This window comes from Synchiropus splendidus, chromosome 6 (assembly GCF_027744825.2).
Source record: "Synchiropus splendidus isolate RoL2022-P1 chromosome 6, RoL_Sspl_1.0, whole genome shotgun sequence".
In the NCBI taxonomy this organism is placed as follows: Eukaryota; Metazoa; Chordata; class Actinopteri; order Syngnathiformes; family Callionymidae; genus Synchiropus; species Synchiropus splendidus.
Window position 1 is genome coordinate 1,547,471 of NC_071339.1, and position 13,994 is coordinate 1,561,464.

The 13,994-nt window shown below is 42.8% G+C and overlaps 1 protein-coding gene across 2 annotated transcripts; it reads left to right on the forward strand.

Moving 5' to 3' along the window:
• Positions 1-483: 483 nt before the first annotated feature.
• Positions 484-13,908, forward strand: srpk1b (SRSF protein kinase 1b). 2 transcript variants are annotated; one of them, XM_053868585.1, is made up of 16 exons: positions 484-587; positions 1,100-1,154; positions 6,282-6,409; positions 6,599-6,707; positions 7,261-7,348; positions 7,432-7,519; positions 7,953-8,059; positions 9,321-9,486; positions 10,822-10,847; positions 10,922-11,153; positions 11,214-11,630; positions 12,013-12,104; positions 12,184-12,291; positions 12,497-12,566; positions 12,682-12,774; positions 12,923-13,907. In XM_053868585.1, exons 1-16 carry the CDS (start codon positions 575-577, stop codon positions 13,105-13,107), a joined length of 1,977 nt encoding a protein of 658 aa, XP_053724560.1. In that variant the 5' UTR covers positions 484-574; the 3' UTR covers positions 13,108-13,907. The 2 variants fall into 2 exon arrangements, with proteins under 2 accessions (XP_053724560.1, XP_053724561.1); XM_053868586.1 differs by lacking the exons at positions 484-587; positions 1,100-1,154 and adding an exon at positions 4,205-4,514 and having other exon boundaries at positions 12,923-13,908.
• Positions 13,909-13,994: the final 86 nt, after the last annotated feature.

The following is a 13,994-nucleotide window of genomic DNA, read 5'->3' on the forward strand; positions in this document are numbered from 1 at the left end:
TTTGGATGAAGAATTACTTGCATGAATTACTGTAAACATCCTTCAGCTTTTTTCAGCTCATTTGGCTGAGTCAGAGGTGGCTCTTTGCCTTTGTTCTTTGTTTATTCAAAACCAAGTACAATTACATTGTAATCTAAATAACATTCTTTTTTAGAAGTTTACTTTGCTGAATTTGAGCACCGCTTATTTTGACAGCATTTTGTTCCTTAGAATAAAATACTTTGAATATAGTATATAATAAAACATATAAAAATGTTCTCCACTTACAAAGGTCCACCATCTTTTAAGATTCATATTAAGAATATTTAAATAAAACGCAATGATATATAATTAAATGTCACGGTGTAATTACGCCTTTCCCTGTTTTATAAAAATTTCAGTCACAAAATGTAAGTTTTATTTATGATGAATAAAATTCTGTGCTTTTTTTATCTAAAGATTTAACCCAATTACCTTGTGTGTCTGTCTGTCTCATAGAACGTGACGTGTTGTAGCGTTTGAGGACCACGCATGTCAGATTTACGAGGTTTTCTAAAGTCCCTGAACGCATCTTAACCAAAGGCTAGTTATCACCATGGAAAGAAAAGGTAAGGCTGCTAACTATCATTGATCCATTATTACGTACTTATTGCTTAAGCCAGCGCACTGACCGGGTTGTATTTCTTTGAAAAACGAGTTGAAGTTTTGAAACTGCCACAACAAGCGGTTGAAGGAAAGTTATGTGGCAGAGCATGAGCCGACCATGCGCTCTCAGTGCTGCATGTTAAGCATGTTAAGCTAGCTGTAGCTCTTCTGTTCACCGGCAAAGCAGCGCCAAAACTAGCGGCAGCAGCGAATGTGGAGCGTGAACTGAACACCTTCAAGGCAGATATACGTTTCGTGAACATTAAAATGCCAAACTCTAGCTCCACTTTTAAGTAACTACCGAGGCCGGTTCGGCTAATAAGCGGTGTTTATCGCCCATGGCTGCAGCTCTGTTTACACCTGTTGTTCTGACATCGTTGACAATTGAACAGGAGGAACTCAATAAAACCTCGTTGAAACTTTACTGCCACGGTGTGAATAGACCTCTAAATGTTGGTGTTTCCCCTTTCTACAGTCTTGGCGATTCAGGCAAGGAAGAAAAGGACGAAACCGCGAAAACCTGGTAAAAAGTAAGCCAAGTGTTACTTTTACAGTGTCATTTTTAGTTCCCTCCTCGCACTTCAACGCCTATGTCATGCCAATAATGTGTCTGTAAAGTACTGCCCGTGTCATGTGTCTGTTTGGTAAACCTTTTAAATAATCTTCTCTAGACGCACTGCATTCAATAGGTCACCACACGCCGTTGTGTTTGTTTTCATTTGGCCTCTTAAATTCCAGCTCCACCTTTGCAGATGTCATCGAGGTGTTTGGCCATTGTGTCCCATCAAGCTGACATGTGCCGCTTTGACTGTGGGAAAACTAAAGTGCTGTTAGTCAGTCTGTGGTTTATTTGTCTGTCAGATGAGGGCTGCGAGTCCTTTCCCTTGTCTTGGTTAACTGCTCCGTCGTGTAGTGTTTGTGAGATATATATATATATATATATTAGGATATCATGTTGACTGCTTTCAGGTTTTCTTCGGGTTTTTCCAGTTTTGTTGCGACCAATTTGGCGCACACAGTTTGACCAATGAGGTGTGAGCTAAAACAACCACAACAATGACTGTCAATCAACTGATTGGTGAAGCTGTGCGTGCCAGTTTCCTTGGAATGAATTCCAGCGCCACCCTAGTCCTTTGAGGACCGGTTTGCCTACCCCTGACGTAGCACTTGATCTTGTGGTCAGTGGCACGGGCCACCAGGGAACGGGCATGTGCCGCCATGCTCCTGCCCCTTTTGCAGCTGGATTGGTGTGTTTTTTTTAGTATTCGTGGCCCAAACAAACCAACAAACTCCTACAGCTGCCTAACATGTCAAAAGTTAGATCTGAATCACATCACCTCCTCTTCAACATTTGTCTTTTGGGAGTGCTGAGCATTATTATCTCAGCTTGGGAGCTATATTTACAGCTATGTACAAGCGTACACAGACGTGCACGTAAGTTGTTTATTTCCATCCCACTGTCTATTAGGAGGGGGTGTCCACAACTATTCAATTGATGGCTGTTATTTAATAGCGCTTTACACGTTAAGGGACAAGTTCGCTGCACACACTTGTTTGAGTACCCACACTGGCATATAGAAATCTGCCTTCCTGGATCATCATCATGTCAGTAGGATATGCAGTTTGGTCCAATGTATACTGCCTTCTTGTTATTGGTCGCAATGTATTGGATAATTACATACACATGTATTCCATTTCTCTTGTAGCTAAATTGTTGACGTCTAAAGATGTGCAAACAGTCTCTCTCCCTCTCACTTTCAAACATCCAGACATTCTCTCTCCCCCTCTCTCATCATGTTCCTGTCCTCCCCTTCTGCTTTTTTTGTGTCACTGTGGTGCATCTGCTCTGCTGCGAGGAGGTAGCGTGTACTCATAGGTTTAAGAGTCTGAAACCTGATCCAAGACCCCCCCAGCCTGCCTCTTTGCTGCCCCATACTTGTTTAACCTTTGATTTTGGCACTCTGCTGTGAGTGATGTGGCTCCTGGACTGGATTTTCTCTATCAATACAGCTGTGGTGAAGCTAGCCACTGGTCTTGCATGCAAGTGAGTAGTACTGCTCTTAGAATGCCTGTGTGTCTCAAGGAACTACTGTGGCTGTGATACAGCTTTTTCTTCTAGCAAATGTTATGATTGTGTTTTGGAATCTGTGTATAGAAAATTATTGTCGATAAGTACTTATGGTCTTCCTTTATTTTCAAGTCAAATAGAATCAGTGATATTTGAGCTGACATTTTGTTAGACTTGTATGTAGTGATAGTTAATGTGACGCTTTTTCTGCCACTGTTTTCCTGCTGCCTGGATTGATCTGTGACATCCCTTTGGTCATTTAACACATCGCACCTCCCTCCCCTGCTCTCTGGGAATATTAGTACATTCCACTGAAGTCTTTTCATTTTATGTACAGTACCATGATCATTGCCTAAGCTTGGTTACTAGATGTCTAAGCTAATGTAACCCTGAAAGGTGGTTTGCAAACTGAGTGAATGAATGTTAGTGTGCAGTATTCTGAGGAGCTATATTTTAATTAGCAGCACCCGAACTTGCTATTTGAGAGCTTCTCAAGGCTTTGAAGCAGGGACAGTTTTCGATTCCCTCTGAAAAGTTCTATTAAAGTCCTCTATTAAGACTGTGTCTGTTAAGACTATTAACTGTTCAACTGTCGCAAACATGTTTTTAGATTCCAATTCAAATTAGCTTAATTTTTAATGAATTAAAACTGCTCAAAACTGAATAAAACGCATGGATTTTGAATCTTCTCCATGTGTTGTTTTAGATTGCAAATAATATTTTAATAGCTGTTGACAAAGTCTTTCTGTGCCTCCTCTTCACTTCACCTTTTAATTTGTTGAGAACTATCAAATGAAGCTTTCATTATGTTTTCATCATTTCCTCATCCAAAAAAACCTGAAAGGAAATTGCCATCTGAGTGTGCAGGTAGCTTTGTCAAAGGACAACTGAGTTTACTAGAGTTGGCAGTCAGAGAGCCTGAAGCAAAGACAATGGGACCGTTTATCTGAAATTACACATAGACCTGAATCTTTCACATGGAGGAGGAGAGATTTGAGATGCGCTCCAGTCAAGTAGTCCAACAGTAAACATTGTTTGGATAAATATGAACAATGGTTATGTCTAACTGCTTTACAATTTCCCAATTCCTTAATTAGCCTAAGGATTGACATTTGTCCGACTCTGTTGAATTTGTGACCAGAACATCATAATGTGCCTTATGTATGAATATGAACATATATGTCGCATACTTGAGTGTCCTTTTTTTTGTCATTAAAAAAATAGATATTCCACTGCGTTGGACACTTCAGTGGCCATCAGGACTTTCTTGAATATACTGAGGATACATGGCTGTTTAATATGGATTCTGCTTTTTAAAGTGAGCCTCATGAGCACTGAAGTGGCTGCTGCTGATGAACGGGAGGGGGGCGGGAGGGGGTTCATGCAATGCTGTTGTTTTGGCTCGAAAGGGAGGGGGCTGTGTCATCCCTCACCTGCAATGCAGTGTTGCACTGCATCACCCAATCCTCTCGCAGCTGTCAGCAAGGGGGCGGGGACAGTCGATTGCAACATCCAAGGAGCGTTCTCGGTCCGAAAGATGTGGGAGTAAGGGAATCAGTGAGTGTGCAGCAGTGTCCTGCGCTTCAGGACTCGTCCTCAGCACTCAGCCTGCAACAAACCTCATCGTTTCTCTCCGCCTCTCGTCCTCCCTCTTGACTCCCCTTCTCTGCAGCTGCCTCCAAAGCTGCCCATCACTGAAAATTCTTTTGCGTTGCTTCTTTTCTGTTCCCCTCCGCTCCTCATCTTTGAGTGAGAATGGAGTGAGAGCACTTCATTCTGTCCTCCTTCAGTCACGCTCCATGGGTATCCGTGCGTCCTGCAGGTAGGAGAGCGAATGTGTCTGTGTCGGCTTATTTTCTGAAGTGAGTCCAGTCCTTTAACTACTGGAAAGTACACCAAATAAGACAAGGAAAACTATTTTTCCTCATTGTTTAGCACATCAAGTATGTCAGTGATGCCTGCTGTCTATTCCTGTCCTAAATGATTTTTTATTTATTTGTTTACTTTTTGGATTTCTGCTTATACATTACTAGTAGTACTATTGGTGATCACTTGCTTCAACGGAACACATCCAGTCTGTGTTATTCTCAAAGTAATTGTTTCCGGACAAATATTTGGAGAAGTACGTTTTATTGTTTGAATTTGTATCATTCTGTATAGCCCATCGTTTAGACATCATAGCATGTTCTAAGCAGTGACAGTCCCAAGCAGGAACCACCTCCATCCTGTGACAGTTCTGCTATCTTCATCTCAGTTCTTCTTGATGTGCTCGATAAAACCTACCAAAATTCAGGCAACAACAAGCTACACACATTGTAGGCATTAAGGCATTAAGTTAGTGCTGGTCTTGGATTTAGGAGCAACTTTTGTTCGTTCCTTTTCAATAGAGCTTCCTGGTGACTGACATGGCTCAAATTCTGAAGACCTTGAGAGAGCCTAGTATCATTTTCTGTGTTGGATTTTGAAATAGCCCCTGATAAGTTCTCTTTAAGTCTGGTGGCCCTGCAATGATGGTGGTGATGCAGTTTTTATGGCCACCGTATCCTGGACCACCCAGGCAAAGTTGTACTTTGGGCTCATTTGCTGTTATCCCCTTGACAATGACCTTCCAAGCGTCAGCAATAATTTATGTTGACTTATACACTACAACACCATCGTTTTAGCACTATGGACTCACCATCAGTTATTTAACAATGGAATTCATTTTTTATTACTTATTTAACGCACTGGACGGACTCTGAACCATGAGCCCACTTTTCTTTAGGCTCTGTCACTGAGGAGAGGAATATCTCTGTCTGCTGATGTAAATTCAATCCATCCTAAATTGCATCCTAAAATCCTTTTCCTTATTGTGTGGCTCAGTAACTGGACCTTCCTTTTTGATCTGTTGTAGATCCTGAAACACCTTGGTTTCAGTTTAGTATTTCCATATGTAAACATTGTTTGTGTTACACAGATACATAAAGTTACAAGCACTAACGCAGTAATCCATATAATCCATATGTTGCATTGAGATGCACAATCAATTTCTAGACTTTAAACCCCGGTGTTTAGACGTGGCAGAGGATATTGTTGTTGCTTTTATTCTCCATTCAAAGTGCAGTGTCAGTGAAGTTGTGTCCAGCTCTACTTCAGAGTGACCATTAGATCAGATTGGTCATCATAATTTCAGCAAGATATCAAAAGTTCTGTGTTGCCAGTTCAGTGATATTATCCAGTTAATACAGATTTTGTGCCAGCATATCGCAAACAACCTGCAGATGCAACTTTCCTCAATGTTGTGTAAATGATTTGTGACGACTGAGAATTTACTTCAAAATGAGTTCTAAGTCTAAGTATTAGAATAAAATAGTTAGTTCCGTGAGGTAGTTTGTCAAATACGGTATGTAAGTGAAGAAGTAGAAGTTGTCCTAGTTGTTGTAGCCGATCATTTTTCTGCCGTGGCCTGACATAATGAGGGCTTCGTCTCGATTTGGAAGCTCACTTGTGTAACAGGAGGTAAAGCACAGGTCAAGTGCTCTGTTACTTAGCATTCTGTCTTATCCACTTGTCATCTGTATGTGCTTTTCCCAAATGTTTTCATTTCTAGACCAGATCCACACGGTCGTGGAGGCGGGTTCCAGGCGGGCCAAGCCGACTCACCTCTGCCAGATCAGGATGAGGAGATCCTCGGCTCCGACGATGATGAGCAGGAAGACCCAAACGACTACTGCAGAGGCAAGTAACTGTCTTAGAAGTGATACCTCTGTGTATCAATGACTGAACGTTCATATGCTGATGAGCCTCTTCAACAAAGAACCAAAATTAGATTTGGAATACTCACATTACTAATTCAAAACATGCATGCCTTTTCATGAAATTGTTGCTTGCGAATTCAATATCATGGGTGTTGTTGTACTTTCACAGGTGGATACCATCATGTGAAGATTGGAGATCTGTTCAATGGGAGATACCATGTCATCCGCAAACTGGGCTGGGGGCACTTTTCTACCGTCTGGCTGGCGTGGGACATCCAGTAAGTCCCTTAAATAACACTTAAGCTCATGGTAAAGTGGTTGTTCAATGAGCTGCCAGTTGTTTACTATTTATCATTGCTTATTTAGTTTTGTTTCATTTTCATTTATGGACAGAGTAGGTGCACTTGTCTTCGGGCACATTGTCTGCATCAGAAACAACTTTCTCGTGTTGAGTTAGAAAGACACCTTGAGTTCTGGGGATAAGAAGATACTATTTGGTTACACACTTAGTGTGTGTGAAACTCGACAGCAAGTCGGTGCATTGAGATGCTCGATTCGTCCCTACACTCCACGTTCAACTCTTATATGTTCATTTTAGCACTCAGCCAACATCCGGTGAGAAGGAACTTCTAAATACATGAAGGTCATGTAAGAATAGGCCTTACATGGCACTTTTTGATCTGAATAGGTCTGCAAGTTAATGTGTAAAATACTGAGGGCATCCCATCACAAATGGCAGACTCAGGAAGTCCGGAATCATCTACTGTTAGTTTGATGATATTGTGTTGCTTTAAAGTCTGAAATTAGGACTGTTGTGCTTGTCCCTCGCAGAGAAAGGCGCTTTGTGGCAATGAAAGTGGTGAAGAGTGCAGAACATTACACAGAAACCGCACTGGACGAGATCAAACTGCTCAAATCTGTGAGTCGACTGCCTATTTTCTTTCTTGAGTGTCTGTCTTCACTTTCCATCAGTGATGCTGAATCTTTTTTTTTTTTCTTTAGGTGAGGAACACGGACCAGAGTGATCCCAACAGAGAAAAAGTGGTGCAGCTTCTCGATGACTTCAAGATTTCTGGCATGAATGGCACTCGTATCCTTTCGCTAGCTTTTTTTTTTTTTTTTTTTTTTTTTTTTTTTGAAGCTCTTTCTTTCCCCCATCAAAGATGTTCACTGTCCTTGTTTGTCTCCACACTGGTGCTGTTCCTTGGTTTTAGTGCCAAAATCATTAATTAAATCCATTGCAGGCTGTGTGTAATTTTTTCTGTTGAAACATTTCAGGAACAAAAGTGCCTCACTCAGGCAGATCTGACTGACTTTATTGATGCACATTTGCATACATTATTCATGCAGTTGTTGTTCCCTCGGGGTTTATATGTCGGTACAAAGTTTGTGGATTATTCATGCAGGTGTTATCGTAAAATTGTATTTGCCATCTTCTAAAATGAATTCCGACTCCGTACATGAGAGAACTGACCTTTTTATGTTGTAAGTTCACAATTTTTCTTAACTTAATATCTTTACAGATGTGTGCATGGTATTTGAAGTATTGGGGTACCACCTTTTGAAGTGGATCATCAAGTCCAACTACCAAGGGCTTCCTCTCCCCTGTGTGAAAAGCATCATTAGACAGGTGAAGTGCAAGAAAATTTTTTTTTTTTAACTGTGGCACACTTGTCCGCCTCCATGATGCGTTACATGTTACGATGTTTCCACTTCATAACAGATACCTACACTTCAATTTTTCCACATCGTTATGTTTGATCACCTGAGATTTGCTCCTGAAAACATGTAGCGGAAATCCTGCCGTGCCATTGTAAACTTTGTTATTTAAAGAACTTGTCGTCCATTCAACAGAGCACTTTTCAAAAGAGTGTGTCAGTGTTAGCAGTGTGATTTATATTGGTGTGAATTATAATCACTGTTTTGTTGATTGGAAATGAAGATTTTGGGTTTACATCAGCAACGACTCATATTTATTAAATAAAATGGAAATAAAATAAAATTTGAAAGAAAAAAACAAATGTACACTATAACTACCAAGCAATCCCTCCATTCATCACCTCATATGTAGAGGTAAGTCACACTTTCTCACACTCTCTGCCTTCAGAGTAAATCATCAGCGATCCCATCAATTTATGTTTAAAATATGCGGAAAAAAAAACATTGAGAAAGGGAAAAACTTCCTGGTTGGCTGTTGGAGTGAATATCTGATATTTTCTCATTTTAAACTGCTCATGCCCTCCTGCAGCCCAGATCATGAGTAGGAGGAATAGCATCCCTCCACATAAATAAAATTGAACACAGTGCGTGAAGGGAGGCATTGGATTAGACATGTTGATGCTCCTACAACAGTTTAGTCCTCTTTGTTTTTGCTTTAAATAAAGCAGTGGGCACATGTGTTTCTGTTGAAATTTAGAGACATACTGAACTGAATGTTTCCTGCTGCTGACCACTGCACAGCATGAAGAGGGGTTGAGTTTTGCTATCAACAGGGGGCCTGAACAATATATGGCAGGTTGTCATAGTTGTTGTGGCGTAGAGTAAAGATAATGTTTTTTCTGATTATTTAAATTCTGTTACTGTAATGAATAAGGCATTCATTTGTTCACATGTTTGCCAAGTCAGTATTTTAATCAGGTGCATTGATACTCCTTTTTCTTAGCTAACATAGTGAATCCTCTCAAGCCTACAACGGTTTTTTATTCTTTTCAATGCATTTTTACATTTCTTATTCAATTACTCTGACAGTTGATCAACCCTTATTTTCACATTACGCTTCATGCATTTTCAAGTATCTCACAAAAAACAGAATTCACAAGTGGATGAGCAAGAATGAGGAAACATTCTTTCCACAACGTTATTATTGATGACCCATCTATCCCTAACCGCAGGTCCTGCAGGGTTTGGATTACCTCCACACCAAGTGCAAGATCATCCACACAGACATCAAACCGGAGAACATCCTCATGACCGTCAACGAACCCTACATCAAGAAAATGGCTGCCGAGGCAACGCAGTGGCAGAAATCCGGTGCTGCTCCTCCCTCAGGCTCAGCAGGTCACACTTCCTCCTCCCCTCAGCAAGCTGAACTGGCTGATTGGCGTTCTGCTTACGTGCTGAGTTTCGGGCTGTTTCAGTGTATTTCAGCAGGTTTATCTCACACTGCAAACAGGCTTTGCGACCAGCAGTTACAGCACTGGAACATATCTTCTCCACACGTTAGAGTCATGGTTTCAATCGCAGAAATGATGCAGTGTAAATATAGACCAGATGGATCCAATGTGTTAAACAGTCGCCAGGGTCTCTGATCTGTATATGAATTTTAAAACTTGCTACATATTGTTCATATACCAGCTGATGACAGCACAACTTCTAGCAGAAAACAGCATCCTGTGAGCCTTCTTTGAGTTCTGATTTAACTGTCTAGGGGCACATATTTTGAGGGTCTCTTCTATTGCAGATGGCAATATGGCTGAATATTCCTGGATCAAATGAGGTCATTTGGTTCCATGAAAAATACATCCATCATTGGACAAAGCCATCCATCTCATCTGTTCATGTCATTTAACATCGGGTGTGTGTTTCTTTTGTCGAGAATATGTCTGGAAAGTTGGACCAGGACAAATGACAAAAGCTAGATAGTCCTTGATTGTTTGGCTGCCTTGAGGTTAGAACCTGAGAGACTTCAAGTGATTGAGCCGTTTTTTGACTTGAGCATGATGCAGATATTTCAAATCAAGGGCGTCGGTGATGAGTCAGATTTTCATGAGCGAACACTCCCACCATGAAAGTCAACAGTCCTTCCTCGACGGTTGTATGAGCTCCTCGCTCAAGGTTGAATTGGATGTGTTAGCCATGACAGTTGCGTCCAAAGTTTTCTAGCTGTCTCTCGAAGTGAAACACTTTTTGTGAGGGAGCAGTCAATGCTCTGTGTTTTCCCCGAGTTGACCTACTTTGAGATGAGTTTGCTGGTGTCACAAACAACTGAACGGTGAAGACCTGTCGGATCTTGCCCTGGAGGGCTGTCAATGTCGATTTCCAGAGTTTAACTGACGGATGCAGTTCATTAACTAGTGTTGCTTGATTCGTGACATTTATAAAGGTTATATCGGAATGTTCCAGTCATTATGAGTGTGTGAAGTCGCACAGGAATGAGAACTTGACTGCGTGTGAAACTTGCTATTTAAAGCTGCTCAGCTGGTTGTGTGTTCGAGTGAGTCACCGCTGGAGGCTTTATGGAGATAAGCACCCCTCGGACCCCCAGAGCCTGATGCTGCTGCTGCAGAAACAGCCTCGACGTGAATCAACTCTTAGAATACTAATGAAAGGCAGGGCCAGGATCCAACCTTTGCTGTTCACCTCGATTAAATCATTCTCTCTCTCCTTCTATAGTGAGCACAGCACCAGCAACCAAAACAGTAAGTATCATGGTCACATCAGATTGGCAGTACTTATAGCTTGTTCTGGAATTGGATTTATCTTTTTCTTTAAGACGGCCAAAATGTCCAAGAATAAAAAGAGGAGAATGAAGAAGAAGCAAAAGAAACAAGCAGAGCTGTTGGAAAAGAGGATGCAGGACCTGGAGGAGGGTATGACTGCTGAAGGAAAGGAGGAGGAAGAGGACGATGAAGAGGAGACAGCCGAGACCACCGATGACACCACATCCTCAGCCACGCTGTCGACGTCCGCCACGCTGCAGGACATTGACAACAACTTGACCACAGGTGATTACTACTGCGATGGTTTTTGTATTTACGAATCTAGTAAATGTGTATCTGCCTCAGACTCCTCCCCAGACGAACAACCCAAACAGATCTTGCAAGGATCAGAGTGCGCTGAGGACACAAAGGAAAATGGCCTCGATGTCAACTGCAATGGCTGTGCAACCACGCCGGAGAAGGGTGCTGCTGTGGCCGGTCAGGCGTCCGAAACCAGTGCGTCCACCGAAGATCAAGACCAAGAAAACGCAAACAAGCCCCAAAGCGCACAGAACAATGATTTGTGCAGTAAATTCGAACAGCAGATGTGTAATGGTTCCACCGAAGCTTCCGAGCTTCAAACGCCTACAAATGGCCTTCAACCCGACTCTGAGTCCGTCTGCGCCAAGTTCACTGACAAAGAGAAAGCGGGGAAGGAAGAGGACATGGACACTCGAGTGGAGAACAAAGCACCTGCTGACGATAAAGCAAATCACCAAAATGGTGAGTAAAAAACGGATTCGCTATGGTGAACTTGTTGTCATTGTTTAATGAGAAAAGCCCTTGTGCTCGTCCCTTAATCGGATGTTAAAGCCATAGTTCATTCCCGGCATGGTAGATGACACATTGAGATTGTTCCGGTGTTTATCTTCCTCCGCAGGGATTGCAATTTGATTAATTCTTTATATGGATTATTATTATTATAATATAAATGATTCATCTCCTGACACGTTGAATTCAGCTTCAAGAATTTCTTGTTTTTGTCTTATGACAAGGTGGAGACTCCACATGGTGCAAAAAGCTCCTCATGAATTCATTCATATTTGGGGTGTCAGTTTCGGTTTCCTCTTGTAAACTAAGCTCATCCTGGGCTGTCTGTCTTCAGAAGCATCAACTATGTTGGTAAATCCTCTGGAGCCGCTCAACGCTGACAAGCTGCAGGTGAAGATTGCCGACCTCGGCAACGCCTGCTGGGTGGTGAGTTTCTATTGGGTCATCATGTGTTACAGTAGGGGGAAATAAACGTGCGTGACTTTACATCTCCATCCTGCCGCAGCACAAACACTTCACGGACGACATCCAGACCAGACAGTACCGCTCGCTGGAGGTGCTTCTTGGTTCTGGCTACAGCACCCCTGCAGACATCTGGAGCACGGCCTGCATGGTAAAGACCGACTGAAATGTTTAAACCCACTTCCTCCTCTAACATTGTCTTCTGAGGTGACGGATGGATTGGCATCTGGATCGAATCATTGTATAGCATTCTTTCAAACCCACTTTTGAACGTTGAGTGAAATGGAAGTCATTACAACCTAGGAGGTTCACTAACAACATCAGACACATGCCGACATGTCGACTTCTCCTCCCAGGCCTTCGAACTTGCTACTGGAGACTATCTGTTTGAACCTCATTCGGGAGAAGATTACTCCAGAGATGAAGGTACGGTAGCCACGAAACCCACGCCATGAACACACATCGATTGAGTGAATGACTTGCTGACTGCAGCCTGTATCATTTCTACTCCCTAATTCTGTTTTCACCCTGATGCATCCAGATCACATCGCACTCATCATCGAGCTGCTTGGCAAAATTCCTCGAAAGCTGATCACAGCTGGAAAGTACTCCAAAGAGTTTTTCACCAAGAAAGGTAACCAGACCTGCTCATCTAGATCTAGATCTCTGCACCGCAGGAGACTGTGGGATCCAGTGTCTGAGTCGAATGGTTTTGTCAGGTGTCTGCTGAAGTGAAGCCATTAGTGACACATGTATTGACCCAGTGTCCTCTGACCTGCTAGGAGACCTGCGTCACATCACCAAGCTGAAGCCGTGGGGTTTGTGCGACGTGCTGGTGGAGAAGTACGAGTGGCCCTCTGAGGAGGCCCAAACATTCAGCAGCTTCCTGCAGCCCATGCTGGACCTGGTGCCCGAGAGGAGGGCCACCGCCGCCCAGTGCCTCGCCCATCCATGGCTCACCTCGTAGGCGGGTGCAGGGCTCCAGCTAAAGCTTCTGGGCACGGAGGAACATGACCCCTGATACCAGCGCTCTGTCCTATCTGCATCTCTTACATTCAAGTCCCGACGCTGCTGAAGTGGTCCTGGTCCCAGAACCAAGAGATGCTTCTCCACTGTGGCTCTGTTCATAAGCTGCTACCAAGTTTCCTTCATCATTCTCGTGTTTCCACAACTGTCACACTTTCACATGCTTTAAACGTGCTATATTTTGGGTGGGGGGGAGTCAGTTAAAAGACATGCTCCACTCAGTGCCATTGAATCCAGAATTAATATGAGAAGCACATCTGTGTATTGCTGTCGCCATGACACCGTGCCAGCTTCTGCATTTGGCTGCTTCAAGAGCTTCAGATTAATGACAGTGTAATGCACACCAGCATGAAGAGGTCAGTGACTCCGCAGCGCTAGGCTTCGACGGCAAGAGAGGAAGATCGTTTTGTATGTTTGTATGCTGCTGAGCAGGAGGAGTTATGCCTTTTATACACTCGAGACAACAATCACTTCCACATGCTGAACTTTGTTTGGTAAAATAGCACTTGACTCAAGAGAAAAACATTCTGCTTTATTGATGCTGAATAGATGGCCTGTCATTTCCAACATGGGAGGGCGCTGTGGCGGAGTTGTAGCCAGGAAGACCTCTGAAGTCCACTACGAAGCTGCTTTTTTGGATGAATGAAATTGCTGACATTTTTCTACTGCCTCCACGACCCCCTTCCTTTGATTCCCGTCTTGTTTTAAAGAATAATAAAAAATGTTTTTCCAACTGTTACTCTGGTGATTTTAGTTCCTGCTGGACTGACGTGTCAGTGACGGTTCCACCTGTCCTCGTGGGTCCTAGGCATCATCTGAGTGTAGGAG